This window comes from Myodes glareolus, chromosome 9 (genome assembly GCF_982192425.1).
Source record: "Myodes glareolus chromosome 9, mMyoGla1.1, whole genome shotgun sequence".
Lineage (NCBI taxonomy): Eukaryota > Metazoa > Chordata > Mammalia > Rodentia > Cricetidae > Myodes > Myodes glareolus.
The window spans coordinates 87,850,788-87,872,544 of record NC_142034.1 but is presented as its reverse complement, the minus strand read 5'-3'; the positions used below and the strand labels follow the sequence as shown (position 1 = coordinate 87,872,544).

The window sequence follows — 21,757 nt, the reverse complement described above, 5'->3', positions numbered from 1 at the left end:
AAGCCAGGAACCCTTTCTGTAATAGAGTCTCAGGCACCACCCATCCTAGGGCCCCAGAATAAAGATGTGTGGCGCAGACTTGTCTACATGGAGAAGCCGAGTGGGAACCGGGAACCTCTCCTGTGAACAACTACTTGGATTTAATGTCTTCGGGGTGTGATCACGTAATGATCATTATTTTTTTAAGACAGAGCAGAAAAATTCTTTGGCCTCCATGTCCCACCAAGAAGCGACACGAAGTAGAAGCGAAAAGGGCAATGATTCTGGTGACAGAAAGTCCCAGGCTCAGCAGCCAGTCTTCGTGTGTCAGCTGTGGGGTTTGAAAACGGTGACTAAACTTGGGTATTCAAGATCCTCTTTAGAAACCTGTCTCTCCGAGTGGAAGGGAGGGGGAAATGACATAACATGACCAAGGAATCAACGTGGGAGCTGACACCTGCGAGACAAGTCATGAATGTTCCTGTGATCTTTCAAACTGGATCCCCAGCCTGCCTGACTGGAGGGGTTGATAAGATTAAAAAAAAAAAAAAAGCCAGCCACAGTTCTCCCACACGAGCATTTTGTATATACATGCGCACATGCACATGTATGCACACACACTACCCCCATAACCAAAAGAATGCCAGGTAGCCTCAACAGAGAGAAGTCATCAACTTCTCTCCAGGTGTGGGTGGGAGCTAGTTTTGACTGGTCAGGAACCATATGCGAGATGTTTTATCTTCCTGCTTCTCTCTTTCTCTCCTTTACCCCACAGCCTTCCAGGAATAGAACACTGTGCATTCAAGCTTCTATTTAAAATTAATTAAAATGTGTGTACAAATTGACAATTCCTGTTTTACTCAGCCCAGTCAATGGAAGCCTTAAGACTTCCGCAGAAGAAAAATAAATGACCGCTGCCACTAACGCCTGACAAGCTAACAGGCTCATGACAAAAAAAAAAGAAATGACACACTTTAGATTCACCTGGATGGTGGAAAGCTCATTTTAATGATCAAGCTGGAGTTTCCCCTTCCCGGCGTCTCTGTACGGGAGGAGATGAATTATCAGTGTTATTTACTTGGGAGGCAGTTACAGGACCAACCACTCATCGCTGTTTGAAGAAAAACAAATCCTGTCGACCGACCTGCCACTTTCAGTGGAGCGGACACTCAGAGGGAGTGCAAGGGCTGTAGGGGAGGATTAGTACGATGGATGCATGGATGCGAGAGGCAAATTGGCTGCAGGCGGCAAGTCATCAGGGAGCTGGACCTGTTGTGGAGAGGCGCTCTCAAACGATACACCTTGAAAGTGATTTGAAAGCTAACTTTGAATTTTTTTTATTAATTTATTTATTTACTCATTGATTGATGTTCCAGGGTAGCCTAGAGCTCGCTATGGAAGCCAGGCTTGCCACAGACTTACAGCCTTCTGACTCAGCTTCCCGAGAGCTGGGATTACAGGTGTGAGCCACGCCTCGCGCTGCCACCCACTCGCGGCTACTTCTTTCGAAAAGGGACTCGAGAATATGCTAGACCCTAGCACCCCAGGTGAATCGCCAGAATGACAGTGTGTGCTGCATGCCTTCACTCCCAGCAAGCCAGCAACCAGGGACTGGTAGCCCAGTACTAAACACAGACAACAGTGGCAGGGAGCAGCTGCCTTCGCCCTTCAGAGCAACCAACTGTAGTGGTATTTTGTTTGTGTTTTAACAAACAAAGCTTGCCTGAAGATCAGAGTGCAGAGCTAAGCCACTAAGCCACCATCCAGGCTGCGGTGACACACATCCTTTACGACAGGACTTGGGAGACAGGGAGACAGAGGCAGACAGACCTCTGTGAGTTCAAGGCCAGCCTGGTCTACACTTGATTGATCCAGTCTCAAAGAGAAACAGAGCCAGGCGGTGTTGGCTTACACCTTTAATCCCAGTTCGTAGAAGTCACACTTGTTGAATCTCCACACTAAGGAGGTGGAGAGAGGAAGGGATGTGACTGGGCAGAGAGAGGAATATAAGGTGGGAGGAGACAAGAGCAACGCAGTATGGAGGTGCAGTCAGATGTAAACTGAAGTAGTCGGCCAGAGGACGCAGTCTGAGAACAGGATGGCCCCTTTGGTCTGAGCATCTGGCCGCTCCGCTTCTCTGATCCCCCAGCTTTCACTCTCTAATAAGACCAATTAGAATTCGTGTTCCAATCAACAATCTAACATTTGGGTTATGGAGGCCACACAGAGTTAAGGCTCTCAATACAAAAGCAGTATTCCACTTTCTTTCAAGGAGAAAAAAAATGGTGTTAAGAAAGACAGGTTTCCCTTCAACATCCCTGGAAGTGGCATTTCATTTCCTGCACAACCAAGTTGGCCCTTATTGTACCCTATATCAAACAATAAACTCTATACAGTGTAAAGAGTTGAAGTATTAGAAAACATTGGAGAGTAATCTTATTTTCTTCAGGATATATGAAAGATAGATATTCCAAAAAAAGAAAAGTGATTAAGTTTGAGAGCACGAAATTTACATCTATTCGACAGTGGATACTGGCCTAAAACTAAACCAGGTCATAAGCAATATTGGAAAGATAGATCTTAACGTGTTTCAGAGAACAAAGTTTACTATTTAACCTGTACAAGGATCTTTATAAATCGATACAAAGACACAGACAAATGGAAAAGCGGGTGAAGTCTGCATCAGAATTAAAACAGCCTGCCAATATAAAAGCTATGCAGAATCTTTAACAATTACATATAAATATAAACACCATTAAGATGGAATTTTAGGCTTCTCAGATGGGTAGAAAAATTAAAAAGCTGTTCACAGCCTGGAAATGCTGCCAGGGCTTAGGGGTGCTGGACCCTGGGGAGGACAGTAGGTGGGGGAGGAAATCCCAGGCAACATTCAGAAAGATCCTGGGTCCACATTCATGGCGCCCCGCCCAAGGCACGTGCTCAGCACCCCCGTTCTCCTCGTCTGTTAAAAGACAGAGCAATAATGGGTTTTGCTTAAGAGAGAGGATGGGGGACGTTGGGACGAGAAATGAAGGAGGAGAAAAGGCCCAGACTCTTCAGGCATTCTGTGGGAGAAGCAGCAGGCGGCGGAACTCTGAAGGAGAGGAACGCGGAGGGTGCCTTCTGCCAGAGAGGGGCAAAGCCCCTGGCTCTGGGGGTGGGGGTGAGGGTAGGGGGGAGGATGGGGGCGGGGCAGCTCCTGAAGCACCAACTTCCTCCTTCCCCCGTCTGTCAAATGGCACATTTAAGCAAGAAAGCGACTCAGGGAAGAATTACCAGAAGGACAAAACCCTCATCAGGTGTGTCAACTCTCTGGCATTCAGGAGCCATGGGGAAAGCGGCGCACGCTGACTTAAGCACGAAAGTATGGATGCTTTAATTAATCCGGGGTGAATTTAATTGCTTTAGTTAAGTGGAAATCGGGTTAAAAATGATGCAGAGCAGGCCGGGGTGTGTTAAAAACATGACATATGAGTTGGATGAATCGATAAATTAAAAGTGCACAGATGTTTTAATTAAACCCAGGGAAGTTAACGAAGATCGCAAGAGACTTTTAAGCCTATGATTAATTCAATTCATTTAAAATACCTGTAGAGATATGGAGACGCCTCCATTTTGAGAGTTAAAAGTTCTCAATCGATAAGTACTTAAGCTGCTTTTAAAAAAAAAAATCTAAGGGTGTGTATCTGTGACAACAGCCCCGGTTACATAACAGATATTTAAATTCTTTGGCATCTGTACCTCTGCGGTGCAAGACCACGGCGAAGCTTTTATGCTTCTGTTGGGGTTGAAGCGCAGAGATAAATTGGCAACTTCACTGTGCCTCGCCCGCCACAAGCAGGGGAGTGTCGTGAAGGCACGTTGGCATGCTGTGTTCACCTGTGTCTCTGTAGTTCCTAGGAAGGAGTCTGCGCAGAGCTGGCTCGTGAATCAGAGTTTCTTGTTGTTCCCCCACCCCCACCCCTGACTGTATGACCAGACACTTTAAACTTCTTATTTCACCTTTAAAGGGAGGTGAGACTCCTGGTGTGCTCTATAGGGTTCTCGTGGAAATCGAAAGAAACGAGATAAATAATGCTTGTGGGTCCTGGCTCGGGGTAAGAAATCAATAGATGTTATTTTATTATTATTATTTTCATTAGGAGAAAATTGCTCCGGCTAGTTACAGGGTAGAATATCTGTCCCCCATCCCAGCCTACATCCTTTCTAGAGACTGGAGGTTTGCCCGTGTTAAGCCTTTCTGAAACAACAGGGTTTCCCCTAGTCCACGGGCCTCACTCATCTCCCCAGTGTTAGGCACCCTGGTTTCTAGGACTCTGCAGCTACTTAGCCAAGTGGTTTAGGAAGAGAGAAAAAAGATGTTGGTTGTGGTTTGTTTCAAAAGCAAAGAAATGAGGGTGGGTGTCGGGGGATCCCAGGTTCTGGGTCTTGCTGGACAGTCTCAGCTGAGTTCCACGGTAGCGTGATCCAGACTCACATACAAACTTGAACAAAGTCTTTGGCTTCTGGAAGGGCTGGCCTCCAGCTGAAGACTTTGGGAACTGAACAGGCTCTGGAGGTCCCAGACTTACTGAATTAGAAACTGTGACCAGACTCCAGTAGCTACCGCGTTGAGATGACTCACCAAGCCACCAAATGTGGGAATCACTAACCAAGTGGCAGAGGGTATTTATGAAATACCACCTCAACGGGGCAGAGTGGCGAATGCCTGATATCCCAGCACTTGCGGGGGCTGAGGCAGGAGGATGGTACAAGTTTGAAACCTGACTGCATAGCAAGTTCTATGCCATCTTGGGCTATAGAGTGAGGCCCTGTCTCACAAAAGCAAAAAATAGACAAATGCCCCTCAGCCTCCATACATCTCTGTCTCTCTTTTCTGAAACAGTGCGCTGTGAAGAGATGTAGCCACGTCATTCTCGTGACGCACTCTGCGTGCTGCCCGGGATGTAGTTCCTCTTTGCTCTGTGGTAGCAGTTACCCCTGAGCTAGTCCTCTGACCGTGGCTTGCTCAGTATGGCTGCTCAGTCGCTTGGTGCGGAACATGTTCAAGTGCACCTGCTTCCAGCTCCTCCTCCTGGGCCCAGCTGCCAAGAAATCCACACCCAGTTGCTTCTTTAGCCCAGGAGTGGGAGGGAGGAGAGGAAAGATTGGGTTGTCAAAATTCAACAGGCTGTGGAATATTCTGGGGGCCAGCAGCCGTAATCCAGACTCATCTGCAGTCAAGGGGTGGTAGAGGGAGACAGAAGCAACCCGGGTTGGGGGCTATGGGATCCAAACACATTTCACAAGGGAGCGAGGCCACTGTGCAAGAGGCAGAGTTATTTTTTTTGTCAAGGATGCTATAAAGGGTGTGTATCTGTTGCAATGGGAACCCCCCCTCCCATCTGGAAGGAGCTGAGGGCTTGTCCTTTCTCCTTGGTGAGCAGAGAAGAAAGCAGGTAAACAGAAGGAGCCAGTCACCCTGCCAGGGCTGCTGACAGTACTCATTGTTAGGGCTTAGAGAGCTGCTACTGCTTGGAATTGGGGTGTCTACTTAACAATGCACTCTCCTGTGGCCGTTAGGGTCATATCACATCACCTCAAATCTGTCCTTCCTTGTCACATGATCTTACTTTTTCCTTGACACCAGAAGCTTGCCGTGTAGGTTAACTCAGCATTTCTGGAGTGTGTCCTACATGCTACTGTGCTTTTGCAAGCTTCACGTGTGCTTATGTTGACAGTTGGCGGCAAGGCAACCATCCCCATTACACAGAAGACAAACCGAGGCTCAGCGCGGCCGAATGGCTGCTACAATGGGCACAGTTGACTGGAGGAGCACAGAGGTCAAGCCAGTGAATTCCAACGCTGTTGCTTCCTTTTGCCCCCCATCTCTCCATCATTCTAAGGATGGACGTGGGCTGTGAACTAAATGGTACCTCCTGTCTGTAAGCACTTCTTTATTTTGTATTATCCACTCGTAGCCTGTGCATGGTCCTTCCACTCACGCCGTACCTAGGCTGACTGGCTGTCACAGGCACGATTACTCTGACAAATTAACACCATGCTCTCCGGCACTCATATCGGTCACATTTCCAGCAACGTTTTAACTTTGTTAGCCTTGTCCCTTAACTTGAAGTCATCAGACATTTTAGTAGGTACATACTATGGCTTGGGTGCCACACTGGGGACAAGGACAGCTGCTATTGCTCTTGATCAGCAAGAGAAAGCGAGCTATCTTTCCAGCAGAACAGCCTGGCAGAGCATGAGAGAGCCCTGCCCCCAATCCTTGCCTTTCCTGCCTCTGAGTGACAGCAGGGTTATTTGTGGGAGTGTTGCCAGAAGGTGGTGAGCTGTGACCTTGAGTTCCACAAAAGACCAGCAGTTGAAGGGTAAAGTCTTGGGATTCTGGGATTTTTCCAGCCGAGATGGCTATGAGCAAAGAGCAATGAGCAATCCCTGTCCTTTGATGGGCTAAATCCTTGAATCTGTGACGTGTGGGCCTTAGTGGGCTGTATGGAGCAAGAGCAGTGTGGGTCATGGTTGAACACCATTCTACTTGTTCTGTGTGAGAATGTGGTATCGGAGACCAGCTTTGACCAAAATACCACTTACTGGGGTAGGGGCATGGGGATTAGAAGAGTTAGCAATGGGCATGAAGACGAGTAAAAATAATAAAACAGAAAACAAAAGATAGAATTGGGAGGGAGTTCCAGTGAATACTAAAATCCATTCATTTTATACCCCAATACAACAGGGGGAAGAAGACAAAAGACTGCTTTCACATGATACAAAGGACAACCAGAACAGTTATTTGCTTCAATCTGTGAGGCATCAAGTCATTAGCATTCTGTTGTTTAGGTGGTGAATCCATCCTAGACCACGTGTCCCGAAGGCAGGCACTCCCCAGGTCAAACCTCCTATTTAAAAAGAAGGAGCAGAAGTATGCTTGAATTTCCTGCCCATTGGTCAGGGTGGAGTGGACTACCTGGATGGGCCATTTTAATGTCCAGAGAACTAAGTAACCACACCCCAGGTCAAGATGTGTAGTCACGTTGGTCAACAACTTTGAACAAGCTCAAACTCTCTGCCCTTTAGACAAGGTGGAAACAGGCTTACACTTTTGGGCCTCCACAATGTGGACCCTAAGCACCTGCAGGGCCCTAGAAGCCTTGGTAAGAGGCATATCCGAAGCCACATCTAATCCCATGATTCAACTGCCTGCCACTGGGGAGGGATCCAGGAACTGGCATTCATGGTAATCTCCCTGGTAACTGTACACGATTGAGCAGGTCACTGGGAGCCATTGAGGGTATTCAAGGAGAGCAACTACAGCGGGGAAGAGGTTTGAGAGCACTCCAGAGATGCTGAGGAGGAGAAAAGCCATGTGGAGAGGCTGGTGGCCACTACACAGGGAAGGGAACCCGAGGACAGCGTGGAATGGAAGAGCTGGCAAAGGGCGAAACAGTGGTGAAGAAACCCACCTGGCTGCTCAGCAAACACGGCTGGAGCACCAGGGTTGGCCTCAAGTGGCCTTGGTGTCAAGCTGTGGCTCTGCCATTTCTTTTTAATAAACCCTTAACCATGTGCTTCTTTTCCTTACACCCCCAGATTTAAGAGCAGAACCCTAATACAGACTAAGAGCACACACTGTGCAAAACCCTGTTTCGCTACCCCTTATCTCTCTGAAGCCCGTCTCATGGCTGGTCTGCTGTGAGGGGTTTAGGCCCAGCGGTTGGTGGGATTCTCAGCAGTTCTACTTCCAATCTGGGCAATGATAGCAAGTTACTCAACCTGTTGGGCGCCTCGCTTTCTTCATCTCTGAGGTGACCATCACTTATAGAGCATCACTGGTGGTGTGACAATTGTGCAGCTTCTCAGAGTTGGTTTGCCCACAATAAGAACGCAACAATGTCAGTGATGATGATGATCGTGGAGGCAGTTTGATGCAAGGGATAGAGTGTGGCCAAGAGGGACGGGGTGGCGGGGCGACATTTGCCTGTTCAGAGAGGAGTAGCAAGGTCCTTACTCCCTCCTCTCAAGGCTGCACAGAACTAGATAGGAGCTGAGCCTCACCCCTAGAGGAAAAAAACCACACACTTTATGTTCCCAAGTTTGTGGTATTTCTGGGGCTCGGTTGACAGCTGTTTGGCAGCAGGAGTTGTCGTTTCTAATAGTTACAAAAGTCGAGTTACCCAACAGCTGTGGCACCTGGCTGTTACGGCTCTACTGCGTTCGGAGCCTCCAGTTCAGCCCGAATAAGTCCTCAGAGGCTCCCGAGTTTAAGCTGGGAGCTTGAGTCTCAGCTCACTTCCGAAAAGCAGGGGGACTTTGTCTGCACGCCAGTCTAGGAAAAGTGAAGCCAACGCAAGGCCTTGAAATAAAAGTAAATAAGAAGGAAAAGAATAATAACCCAGAGCCTCCAGCCCCCAGCAAACAGGTTTGGCACACTGAGGGAGATCCGCAAGAGGAAGAGCGATGACAGGAAGGCTAGGGGGGTGACCTACACCTCAGGTGAGAAGTGGGGTGATACCTGGGCTAGAGGATCAGCTGGGGGAGAAAGCTACAAACGGTTGGGAAGTAGACGGCATCTGAGCAGATTCCTTCTACATCACAGTGGACGTGATTCTTCACCACAGCTCCGTTGCTGCAGCTTCTTTGAGCTTTTCTCTTTCTCTTTTTACTGATTACTTTCATAAATACCACTATACTGCATATTTTTCATTTTTCTTTTAAAACCAGGTATGGTGGTGTATGCCTGTAATCTCAGCAACTTGGGGTGGAGGCAAGGGGATTAGAAATTCGGGAATAGCCTCAACTAAAGAGGGAGTTCAAGGTCCTCTTGAACTATGTGAGGCTTCATCTTACAAAACAACAAGGGGGGGAAAAAGAATCAACTTGAGAAATTTTAATTCTTCTTGAAGGCACAACACTCCCACAAACAGGCTATGGGAACCTAGCCCAGGCTACCAAGTGCCCCTGTGTGTTCAAGCTGGTCTCTGTCGGCGGGGCCTGGTGACATTCGCACATCAGTGAAATTCCCTCACACCGGCTATGGCAAATCTACCCTGAACCCCAGTAAGTGCCTTTGACCACGGGTTCAAGTTCTGCTTCCCACCTGTTTGATCTGTCTCACTCTAGGGGCCACCTCCCACGCAGCCTCTGTGTGGTGTGGTCAGCCATGTCTCCATCTTTAGGGCCTGCTGTTAACGATAAATCTTTTATATTCATCTTCCTCCTTCGGTGTGATTTCCAAGACGGTTGAAGGATCCTGAGAGCCCCTCCCCTGCCCACTGCTGCTTACAACACACCACTTCTGTGCCTCATAAACTCCCTGATCTCCTCCTCAGTAACATCTGGGCATTCGCTGTTTCCCATAGCAATGTGGGAAAACGAGCCGCTTATTTCCTATGTACTTCAGAAGGCAGGGCCCAGAGCTGCTCGGCACACCTTGTGTTTCTGGCTCTTCCTGCAGCAGGCTCCTCCTAGCCCGCGTGTCATAGGCATTTGCATGGTTAAGTTCCCTCAAGTGACTAGGAGTGCCACACTAGAAGCAGCCCGTGTTCCTACTGAGGGTCAGGTCCGTTTTGACCTCTGTGCTCCTGGAAGCCCCAGGACAGCAGGGGGTGCAGAATGAGTGCTTTGCTAATGTGTGCTGATGGTCCCCAGGCTCTGTGGAAGGATGACTTCAGAGGCCTGAGGGAGACTGGCAGGCCCAAGAAGCAAGGAGCAACTGCCTGCACCGCACATTGCAGGGCATGGGGTGCACAGTGTGAGGTCAAGAGAGTAAATCTGTATTTCTGTCGCTTGGACACACACCAGGTCGCTTACATGCGATGGGAATTTCGCCTGCTAACGTGGCACATTCTCTCCCTGGCAGGAGGGCCCGAGTTTGCTGGCTGCCTATGCTAGCAGACTGGCAGAAACTAAGGCATTTGGGGGTACAGCTGTCAGAGCAAGAACAAAGGTGCTGTGCATTCCTGGTTGGGGGGGAGACCTTGTACTTGTGTCTCCTGCAGTGGTTTAATCCAGAAAGAAGGGAGGTGGTGGTGGGCTCCAGCCAGGAGATGGGTCAGGCTGCTGTGGGCAGCAGGAGGCTGAGAGCCAACTGCTCTTGCTAGTCTGGTGACCTTCCCCTGTCAGCCTCAAGTTACTCCTTGCTAACACCAGTTTCTTGGTCTCAAAAGTGGTTTGTGAATGGGACATCTCCTGGCCACTGACAGACCGAGCAATACCAATGGAGTTGGGCCTTTAAGATGGTTTGCCCATGCAAAATGTCGAGAGAAAGAAAAGCATGTGCACACTCATACAACCATACTTAACATCATTCCTTCATGTTTGCATAGGAGCTTCATTCGTGACTTATGTAATTCACTGAAGGGTAAATAGTATCTAAAACGCGTAACTTCAATCTAGTCATAAAATGTAGCAGATAAGCCCAGACTGAGAGGAGATGTATACAATTTGCCTAAGCAATGCCGTTCAGAAGGGCCAAGGCCATGAAATGAAATACAAGAGTTAAAGAACTATCATGGGTTGGATGGATCAGATGGACCAAGGGGTCATGATAATGAAACAAAGCGTGGGATCCTGAACCAGGTGTGAAAGGCAAAAGTGGAAAGAAAAGTCTATAAGTCAGTTCAAATTACTGCATGGGTGTTAAGTTTCTGGCTTTGAAGTTTAAATTTAAAATGCTGACCTTAAAGAGGTTTGGGGGGGGGCAGGAACGACTGTGTTTAGAAATTCTCCTATTTTGGTAACTTGTCTTTATATTTTAAGTTACTTGAAAAATTTTAAGTTATATTTTCTGTTTGTGTGTGTGTATGTGTGTGTATGTATATATGTGTATGTGTGCATATGCATGTGTGTGTGCGCGTGTGTGCGTATGCACATGAATGTAGGTCTAAAGATAACTTTCAGGTCTCAGCTCTCATTCTACCGCGCTGGTCCCTGGAACCGAACTCAGGCTGTGAGTGTTGTTGATGAATACCTTTACCCACTGAGCCTTCTTTACCATCGTTAATGCAGAAAGCTTTAAAAAAAAAATCGGTGTGGGGAAGATTGGTAGAACTCTGACCCATGTCACATTGCCGCTCTGTGGACAGATGAGACAGTATGTATTCAATGACTTGCACAGTGCCCAGCACATACTTAGCATTTGAGAGTAGTGGACGTGCAGGCTTCGGCATCAGGTCAGTCCCAGACCTGGGGTTAGAGTTCCCCTTCTGGAAGCTGTCCAGGCAGCTGGAGCCTGTTTGCGAATCCCTTGTCTTACAGGAGCACTCAGAGCTTTCTCTGATTCTCGGAAGCCAGCGCCCATGGGACGAGGTGCTTAAACTTGGGTTTCCCTAAGAAGCCAAGGTTTGGATGGATATTCGGGGTCTATGGCTGGGTGTTTGGCTTTTGTTTTGTTTTTGTTTGGCAGTGCTGGGGATCAAACGCAGGACCTCATGCGTTGCATTAATGCATTTGAGACCATCGCTCTACGCTACGGCCCCAGTCCTCACTACTGGATTCCCCACCCCCCTTCGGTTTTCCAAGACAGGGTTTCTCTGTGTAGCTCTGAAGCTTGTCCTGGAACTCGCTCTGTAAACCAGGCTGGCCTCGAACTCACAGAGATCAACCTGCCCCTGCCTCCTGAGTACTGGGATTAAATATATGCATCGCCACCTCCCAGCTTACTCTTACTACTACTGGATACTTGGTGAGTTATAAAAGGTTAGAAGATGACTTGGCTTAAATATTTGAAAAAGACGAATGTGGCAAAGAAGACAAATTTCTGGTTATTATTTATTTATCTATTTATTTAATTTTTTTGAAACAGGTTTTCTCTGTATAATAGCCCTATCTGTCCAGGAACTCACTCTGTAGACCAGGCTGGCCTTGAACTCAGAGATATGCCTCTGTCTCCCAGTGCTGGGATTAAAGGCGTGTGTCACCACCACCTGGCAACTCTTTGGTTACTTTTAAAGGGGCATTCACATTTTATATTCATGGCAACTGATTCTAGTCTTTTTTTTTTTCAATTTTTGCTATGGCGTTGTCCTTTTTAAAAGAACTATATCTGCATATGTGCAATGAATTAATTTAAATGAAATGAATTGATTTAAAAATAAGTTAGTAAAAGTACTGATGGCCAAGTTTGGGAAGGTCAAAGTTTGGGAAGTAAGGGCTTGGAACTGGAAGGAAGCATACATGGTTCATAACAAAGCAACTTGACCTGTGGCCACTGCAACAGCAGGAAGGAGGAAGCACTGTTAGGGCAGAGAGGCAGGCAGTTGCTTCCAATACTCTTAAACCAACTTTGCCTACAATAAATGAGAGATACAGTGGAAAGCAATTTTATTCTTTAAGTGCCTCGATTTTACCCATCATACGTATCAACAGTTAAATTAAAATATGCATACAAGTTCAGAGCTTGATTTTAGGAGCGGCGATTGAGTAGGAAGGAATAACTCCTCTTACCAGGCACTCAATATTTGTTTCACAAGGATCAATTATATTCTATGGCTAATGCACGCTTGGAGGGTGCGCCCAGCCGCAGCACAGGAGGCGGATGCAAAACACACACCGAGAGTCCTTTTAAGCAGCTAAATGTACACCCCATTACGGATCCATAATGCAGAATGGACACACGTCTGCAAATGGATTCCGAGTGGAGAGTTCTTAAATGGCCAGCTACTTGGGTCTGAAAGGCCAGTGACTGGATGTGCAGTCCGAGCACACATGGTTTTTAGGATTAATAATACATCGATGTGTGTCAGTGTTAATACACATTTACAGCTCACAGCCCCGCGCGGCTGAGTGTTCAGCCCATTTGCAGCCACATATAAAAGGGCGACTCAGTCCTTCCTTTCATTAATGCCTTCACTCTCAGGAAAATTAGATTACACAAGAAAAGCCATTCAGACGATATTGAGGCTTGCCTTCCTTTAAGCCGTCCCTAGGAAAAGCACTCGACATGGCAATGCAGGGTCAACCTCCACCCCCCTGGACCCCTTGGAGTCAGCACTGGAAGGAGCTGATGGTCTGTCGTTCTCCTTGTGGGTATGACCCTGTGTCCTGGGACGCGAGTGTGCTCTGCTGAACATAGCTAAGGAAACTGTTCACGGATTTCATTTTTCCTGTCTTTCCACATCTGATAAGTTGACCATACCTGTATGTTATGGGACAGACAAGATGTCTTAGGAAGGGATGCCACATACATAGTCACCAATGCCAGGAATTCTGGGATATAAAAGTCTCCTTCGCTTAACACTGAGTACTCATCGGGATGCAAATCTCAAATCTTTAAGTTACGGAGAGTCTCTAGATGTTATTTTCCAGAGCAAGAGCTTTGAGGATGGCACAAAGCAATGATATTGTTTATGTGGTAGCAGTTTTAGTGATCTTTAAATATCAAGGCAGAAATCTTTAGTGAAATGCAGATAAAGGTGATGAAAATAAAGATGACCTGATTATATAAAGAAATTAAAATATAAATAAGCCACAAAACCAACCCCTTTGGCACCTTACAATGGGCTCTACTGAGACACAAAATTCCGAGTAGTACTTAGTACCGCGCTAGTTCTCACTACTGTGCACTTGCTGGTCCTCTGCTTTGTGTGTATGGACACCACCCGCACTGGACTTCAGAGGTCATGCTTCCTTTTCTAGATCAGGAAATCGAAGTTCAGAAATGCTGACTGACTCGCACAAGGTCACCAAGAGGCAGAGATGTGTATGGACAAAGTCGAGGCTGGAAAGCTCAAGCTGAACGAGGTCTCGTAATGTCCCCTTGCTGTTTTCCACACTTCCCTATTTGCGGGTGGGCACTCTGTGTTACACGCAGTATCGTGTATTTTAGAAATGAAACAGAAAAGGATAGTGCAATACTTGTGAATGTGTTTGTGGTGTTCTGGATACACGTGTGTGTGTGTGTGTGCTTGTGCCCCAACTACACTTAACCCTGAGAGCCAATTCAAGGTCACATTGAAGGTCTCTTCCAAGCCAGGTGTACAGCCTCTAAATTCCTTGTTCTTTAGAGAGTCATTTTCTTTCTTAAATTACCTTTCCCCCAAGAATCTCAAGGCCCCAGCCATTCTTTGCAAAGCAGTCTAGATAAATTAATAATACAATTTAAAACCAATTCCACAAAGATAAATAGCACTTCCTAGATTAGGAGTATAGCTGGCCAGAATGAATGAAATTCACTAACCCTGAGATGCTTAATCTCCCATTACATAGAAGCTAATGATTATAAGAAAGGAGTGATGGTAATTCACTTCTGCTTTTACAGGAAATCCGACCATCTCATTTTTAGCAAATCTTTCTTCTCAGCACACCTCAGTGCCAAGGCTGGCTGCCTTACTCCTATAGGCACACTAGCCGCTGATCATATATCAAAACAGGCTCCTTGCCAAAGAGGGAACCTTGGAGCATGCGTGGGTTTGCAAAGTTCACGCGCAGAGGACTTAATGGGAAGGCGACCAGGGAGCTCCTTCTCCCACCCCACTGCCGGGGCGTGGTGACACGTACCTTTAGCACAGTCCGCGCCTAGGAACCCTGGGAAGCAGTGACACAATCCGGACACGCATTCGCCATTCCCGTGGCAGTTACGTGGACAGTCCTGCACCGAATCTGAAAGAGAGAGATGGAGCGATGACCTTCGTGGTGGTTTAATAACCTGCCATTTGTAATGACCCAAAAGGGGGTGGTGAGGACCAAGGGTGAGCGAAGCAGGGGAACAGGGAAGGCCGCATCAAGGGCAACACGAGCAAAGCGTGGAGATACCCAGCACTGTGCCCGTGCTAACCCACGCTGGACCGCAAGGCGTTTTTATTCTTTTTATTTTATTAAGATTTATTTATATTTTTTTTTGTGTACCAGTGTTTGGTCTACTTGTACGTCGGTGCTCTGTACACATGTAGTACCCACAAAGGCCGGCAGAGGGTGTTAGAGTCTCTGGAACTGGAGTTACAGGCAGTTGTGAGCGACCTTGTGGGTGCAGGAACTCCTATGCACCTAGGTCCTATGCAGGAGCAAGAAGTGCTCTTAACAACCGAGCCATCTTTCCAGGCCCCCCTTTGTTGTTGCTTTTATTTGTTTTTTAGAAGAAACTGTCTATTCGTATTTAAATACTACTGAAGTTTCCGTGCCTGGATATCGACAAGGTTTTTAGGCACTAAAAACCTGTCTGCCATGCCTTCACCTTGAAGTTGCTCCACCAATTTAAGCGGTGGCTTGAAATAAGGGATCCAGGATTCTATCCTCAGGTACGGAGCGTCAGGCAGGTGTTCCTGATCTCAGACTTGGAAAGCAAAAATGTTCTCTCCCTTGGGAAGTTATAAGAAAAAGACAAGCAGAGTCAGGAGCTGCAGGCAAGGTGTGACTGGTACTGGACAGCACACGTGGCAGTGTGGGCCAGCGCCCCTGCAGTCTTCTCAGGCTGTGTGAGTGCTTCACGACGTGTGTGCCAGGGTGAAAGGAATCAGCTCTGTGTATCCCTATCTTAACTGATGCATGGCTATACTTAAGTCTTATATTCCCCTATGCATGTTTCAGGGTTCTGCAAGAAGCAGGTACTGGGTTCTATACAGTCTTTTTTAAAAAAAAAAAACAAAACCTTTTAGGTGTATGGGTGTTTTGCCTGCATGTGTGTTTGTGTACCACGTGTGTGAGGTGCTTTTGGGGTCCAGAAGAAGGTGTCAGATCCCCTGAGACCCGAGTCGCAGATGTTTGGGAGCTGCCATGTAGGTGCTGGGAATTGAACCTGGGTCCTCTAGAAGAACAACCAGGGCTCTTGACCTCTGAGGCATCTCTCCAGTCCTCCACCTCAATAACAGTCATTTAAACCTAGTTTTTATGTTCACAGAAACTATTTTGTAAACGCTGTTTAGTCTGTTTGTTCTACCCTTCACTATAATCTTATTTCTGGTTCGCCTTATCCTTAATCTCATGTAATCTTTCAGGGGATTAGTTTGGAACTTTTTCATGTCGTTTCAGATGGGCATGTTCTTTCAAAATGATCGTTTTTGTTCTAAATTCAAACAAGACACATCCAAGCTTTCAGATTCCAAACGACTAAGATGATGAAAAGAAAAATATGAGCCAGTAAGCCCAACAACACATGACGTGACCCAACCTGAGGAAAGGAAGGTGCCATGAAGGAGTCACGTGAGCGGTTTCAGGATGTGCTCTCCACACACTCCTTCCCTGCACTGCTCTGAGTGCTCACACGGTGTGTTCCAGCCATCTTTCTCTAACAATCACTTCTATTATCTGGAATCAAGCTGTTCTTGGTTTCTGAGAAAACTCAGCAAGTGGGTTTGCTTTCTTTTTCTTCTTCTTCTTCTTCTTCCTCTTTCCCCCCAATACATAAAAGACTATAAAGTCCACCCAATTAGTTTTCTTGATGTCTAGAATTTCACTGTCCAGCTACAGCTCCCTTGGGTGAGTTCTTTAAGGGGCTGAGAAGCATGCACAGTACCTGTGGGTTTTGCGACCTCATCTTTTATTCAAAGGGCACTGGGTGCTTCCATAGATAACTGAAGTTAGTAATCTCATGCAAGTTTGGAGGACTGGTGTGCCTGGGCCTACTCCTGTTTCTATATGTCTTGGGAGTCAAAACCTACACTGTTGGGCTACTCTGGAATATTCCAAAGCATCTATCCAATGCCATCTATGTATGGTCTGGGCAGACAAAGGAAATATCTCTGAAGATTAAAGCGCAGGATTACCAGGTTTAATAGCGAATGCCCCTCTCTGGACTGAAAGATAAGCATGTTTATGACCCATGCTGGACCCAGCCTTAGTAAGTTCACAGCTTCTCTCCTGTGAGGCAACCCTGTACGTGTAGGATCACCAGGTCCACTCCTCGAAACCCCATGGACATCAGGGCTTGAAATCCATTGTCTGTGACCCTGGAGTCCTGTGTACATGTGTGTAGTACATCCTGAGCATGCGTGTGCATGTGGCGGCTGCATGGCTGTGTTCAGTGTCTTTCCCTATTGCTTTCCACCTCCTATGTTTCCCTCACTGAATTGTGAGCTTTCTGATTTTGCTAGCCTGGCTAGCCAGCAATACACAGGGTTCCGCCTGACTCCGTTTCCTCAGCACTGAGACTACAGGCACGCACTGTCGTACTTGGAGTTCTAAGTGGCTGTTAGGGTTGGGCTCATAGTCTCATGCTTGCCTATCAAGTGCTTTACTGGCCGAGACATCTCCCCAGTCCAAACAGCAGTGGCAGGCTAAAGTGTTAGTTTGTACTTAGGGTAAGATCTCAGACCCATCCTAGTTTCAACATAAAGTGCGGTGTATTAACTGAGCACCCATTATACACCAGGAACTGCAGGGGCTCGTGAAATGATACAGGCTCTCCCCTCACTTTCTACAGTCACAGAGAATACAAGAAACCCCACCCCCAACGAAGAAATGAACAAAAATTAAAGCAAGCTACTCAGGGGTAAGAGAGGGAAGCCCCTTAGAGGGGGTGGGTAGGGTTGGCCTCCCTCTTTCACCTGGTACCGAGGAAGGATGAACTGTCAGGAGCTGACGAGAACCGGTGGGTGAGAAATCCAGGTAGGTGGGGCTGCAGCTTAGGCAGAGGCTCTAATGTGAATTGAATCTAGAGTGACTGGAGATGGTGGGCCGAGAGCAGAGCGGCATGATTTGGAGAGAGAGATCTGGGCAATGGGTGGGTGGAGATTATCTAGAGCCCCGCAGTTCACCAGACAAGTCGGATCTTATTCTGGGGCTCCTGGAAACACGTGTGCGATCTAAGCAGAGGACAGGCATGGTAGAGCTTGCGGTGTTGGAAGTTGTTCCTACCATGAGGTAGTGACTGCTTCTCAGTGACCATGACAACCTGGGTGTTTGCGTAGAACTGAGTCGCTGTGGGACTCGTGCCCCTAGTTCCCCACTTGGTATTTTCAGACCTAAAGCAGCAAGGGTCTGGGAAGCTCCTTGTCACCATGGTTCTCTCTGCATGCTCCCTACTTGTCTGCAAGGCCCCAGCTGGGGACATTTATCCTTAGGCCTCAACTTAGATGTTATTTGACTTCTGGGTGACTTCTTCCTTCCCTTTCCTCAATGCGGGCTTTTGGTCTCCTTTTTTTTTTTCCTGTCACCTCTCTCACTGGCTTATGATGGTCTATCTTACTTTTTTCTTTTTTAAGTATGTCTCTTCCCCTCTCCCAGGATGAAGCCAGATGCCACCAATGTCCGAGGTCCTCAGGGCCTGGTATGCTGTGGGTACCAGTGTATACACTGGTACACCATGGTAAAAAGTCACAGAAGTGTGTCAATGTGTGCGTGTGTACATGATTAAGAGGGGAGAGAATCTGGAGTGAACAAAAACTATAATGGAGTTTACTGAACATTTACTTTTCCTGTGGTCTTACGTTTGAAGCATTTTTATATTTTTTTTTCTGGGGAGTGGACCCACACAGAGATGGTTAAGCTATAAACGTATTGCCTTTTTCAGTCCCTTTTCCAATTATAAGACTATTCTCTCTCTCTCTCTCTCTCGCTCGCTCGCTCGCTCGCTCTCTCTTTGGTTTTTCGAGACAGGGTTTCTCTGTAGCTTTGGAGCCTGTCCTGGAACTAGCTCTGTAGACCAGGCTGGCCTTGAACTCACAAAGATCCACCTGTCTCTGCTTCCCGAGTGCTGGGATTAAAGGCATGTGCCACTAACGCCCAGCTAAGACTGTTCTCTTTGAATTACCATGGTTTAAGTTTTTGTGTGGAAGAAACAATGGAGATGAAGGCATGCTTAGGAATTCAAAGTTTTTTTGTTTTTTTTTTCTATTATTATTGTTGTTTGTGGCAGTGCAGAGATTTGAAACCAGGGCCTTGCACAGGCAGGCGAGTACTCCACCACCGAGCTCTTCCTGGCTCCAAGAGCTGGGGTTATATACAGTAGAGGCTCACACTGTACTTCTAGAATATGCTTCTGTGGTTTCCAGGAGGATGTTCTTTTCTGCAAGGCAGGCGGCTTCTCCGGAGAGGACGGCAGAGTCCTGAGTCATGGGTGTATACAGTGAGATCGCCCCACACCCATCTAACACTTTCTCTCTGATTCCCATCATAGTGGGGGTTTTCCTGCTCCTGGCTGCTCTGGATGGAGAAGGCCCTGATGATAGGTGTGTGGGAAAGAACTTCCGAACCAAAGAAAATACTGTTCTTTCCCCACATTTCAGGCCAATTGCTATCATTGCTCTATCAAGATGTCTGCCCAACTATTAGGCTGATTATCTTTGACTGTCTCTGAGCTATAGCATAGCTGAGAGGAGCCCTCTGGGGGAGAATTGCTATTTCCAGCTTTGACAGGCAGGGAGGGTAATGACTGGGGGTGGGAGTAGTCTCCACACTACCTTTCTGTGTCCATACAGGGTGAAGAAATGGGGCAAGACACCATTGCAAGGTAACCGCCGAAAGCGGGTGCGTTTGACTAGATCCCCAAAAAATTCACGATTAAGAGCACAGCTGTGCAAAGTCTGTGCTCTGACTTCAAGTCACTGGTTTTGTGGCCTTGGGTGAGTCCTTTTCCATTCTCAGCCTTGGCATCCTCCATTTTCAAATGACAGAGGGGCAGGGGCTTCCCCCACCACGATGGCTACTCTGTGGGTTGGGTGAGCTGAAGAACGCCAATGGCACATGGCGAGGGTGAACACGTGGTCCAGCACCCTGTGCCACTGCTGTGGTGCCCGGCTTTCCATGCCTCCCCACCAAGCAGGCCATCAAGCGTGCTCTGTCACATACTTTCAGAATTTAAATACCAGGAGACGAAAAGGAAATCATTGCTCATCATGTTCTTCTCATTCTAGTCCGGTTCTGTTTCTCATTCCTTGCTTTTGTCTCCGCTGTTCTACTTTACTCCCCTGTTGGGACCTAACTTCACCCTAGAGATTTCCCATCTGTTGGGAGCTTCCTCTATGACTTCCAGTAGACTAAGTTATGACATGGCTTTGGAGCATAGGTTGGCAAACTTTCCCCGTGAAGGGACAGATAGTAACTATTTAGGCTCTGTGGGCCATATGGTCCCTGTTGCAACACTCAGCTCTGCTGTAACAGTGGGAAAGCTGCCACACACAACATGCAAACAGATGAATGTGGCCGTGTGCCAATAAAACTTTATTTATAAAAACAGGCAGTGGGCCAGATTCGGCCCCTGGGCTCCAGTGTGCCAACTTCTACTCTTGAACATTTGGCTAGCCTTGGGAGGGCCCATTTTTCCTTAGAAAAAGAATAAGGATCAACCTTAGACCTAGGGTCACTACCCAAAATATGTGATTTTATACAATTCTAATGCGGTTACTGAGAAAGAACTGTAGTCTGACATTCAGGATGGATTACATAGATGTTTCAAGAACAGCAGATTCCTTGAGAAAGACATGTGGGGCCCAAAGAGAAGTTCTACAGTGTAGTAAGTAGAATAACAATGTTTCAAAGGTGTTTTCCTAATGTCCCAGGCTCCAATTCGTGAAGGCTGGATGCAGGCCAGATATAGTTCATTCACGGCGATCCTCACATTAGCCTTTGGGATAGGGTCATCTCATCTTCCTAGTCAGGAGGTTGAGGCCAAGGTGACTCACCCGGCTACAATGTGGGAAAGAAAATCTGGAACTTAGTCCTGCTCTCTGAGGTCCTTTTTTCACGAATGCCCTAACTCCAGACCCCTGTCGTGAATCTTTACTCCGCAGTGAATGGCAGCTGGGGTGACACGCTCTGTAGGACGATGATGGCCAGGGCTCAGGAGGGAAGGGCATTCCCACGTCTTGGAGTCCTGAGGCCCCTGTTAGCGTCATAGAACTCAATTTAGTCTTCAGTGCAACAGCATAGTCGCCTGCTGACTCACGGAGCGTCTGTATGGATCAGTTATCAGCAGACGATGAAAACTCATAACCTCAATGATGGTCACTGCAGTTCCTTCCAATGTTAAAGTTCGAGAGTTTTCTAGAAAAAATGCGATTCTTTACAAGAAATCACCCTTTGTGGGGTTAATGTGCACACGGCAGAGGCAATTTTGGATTAAACCTCAGCTTTTGTCTTCATGCCTAGTGAAAAGCAGGCCTAAAACATGTCCCGAGTGATAGGCATTGAATTAAAGCATTTTGAGGCCTTCCTGTTTGGGAACAAATATATGACTTTTAAAAACACCTGTATCTTTTTCCCTGCTGTCTTTTTTAATTTAAAAAAAAAACAGCCTTTGATTTTTGACTTGTTCTCAATTTTTAAGAGGTTAAAGCTGATATGAAGGGCCAGTGTTTCTTGGCTCTGCTACAGACCTAGAAATAGAAAAGCATTCTTTATTCCCAGGAGGAGCAAGGGAGGTGATACCAGCATTGCCTCTGTTTTATGAGTAGGGAAGGGAGGCATTTTCAAGCCCAGCTATGTGCTCAAGGTGGTGATTTGAATGAAACGTTCCCACAGTCCGGACATCTGAATACTTGGTCCCTAGTTGGTGGCTATCTGGGGAGGCTGAGGAGGTGTGGTCTTGCGAAGGAAGTACGTCACTGGGGGTGGGCTCTGAGGTTTTCCAAAACGTGCACCCTTTGGCGTACACCCTACTTCCTGTTTGCTATTGGAGATGCAAGCCTTCAGTCTTGGCTTACAACCCCAGTTGCCACGCTTGCCTGCGGCCACACATCCCTGCTGCGACAGTGAAGGACTGTTACCATTTTGGAACCACAAGCTCCAAATCGACCCTTCTTCCTGCAAGCTGCCTTCGTCACAGCGTTTGTCCCAGCAATAGAAAACCAATTAATACCCTCGGGTCGGCCTCATGGTACTTGGCCCCAGCTGTCTGATTCAGCCATCCTCA

General features: G+C 47.2%; 1 protein-coding gene across 4 annotated transcripts in view; it reads right to left on the bottom strand.

The window, feature by feature from the left end:
* The window catches only part of Tenm2 (teneurin transmembrane protein 2), a 1,241,175-nt gene that overhangs the window by 143,024 nt on the left and 1,076,394 nt on the right, over positions 1-21,757 (bottom strand). For all 4 annotated transcript variants that reach the window (XM_085694277.2, XM_085694278.2, XM_085694281.2 and 1 more), the window contains one exon: positions 14,473-14,574. In XM_085694277.2, the coding sequence (XP_085550403.1) occupies positions 14,473-14,574 (102 nt within the window). The remainder of the gene's footprint in view (positions 1-14,472; positions 14,575-21,757) is intronic.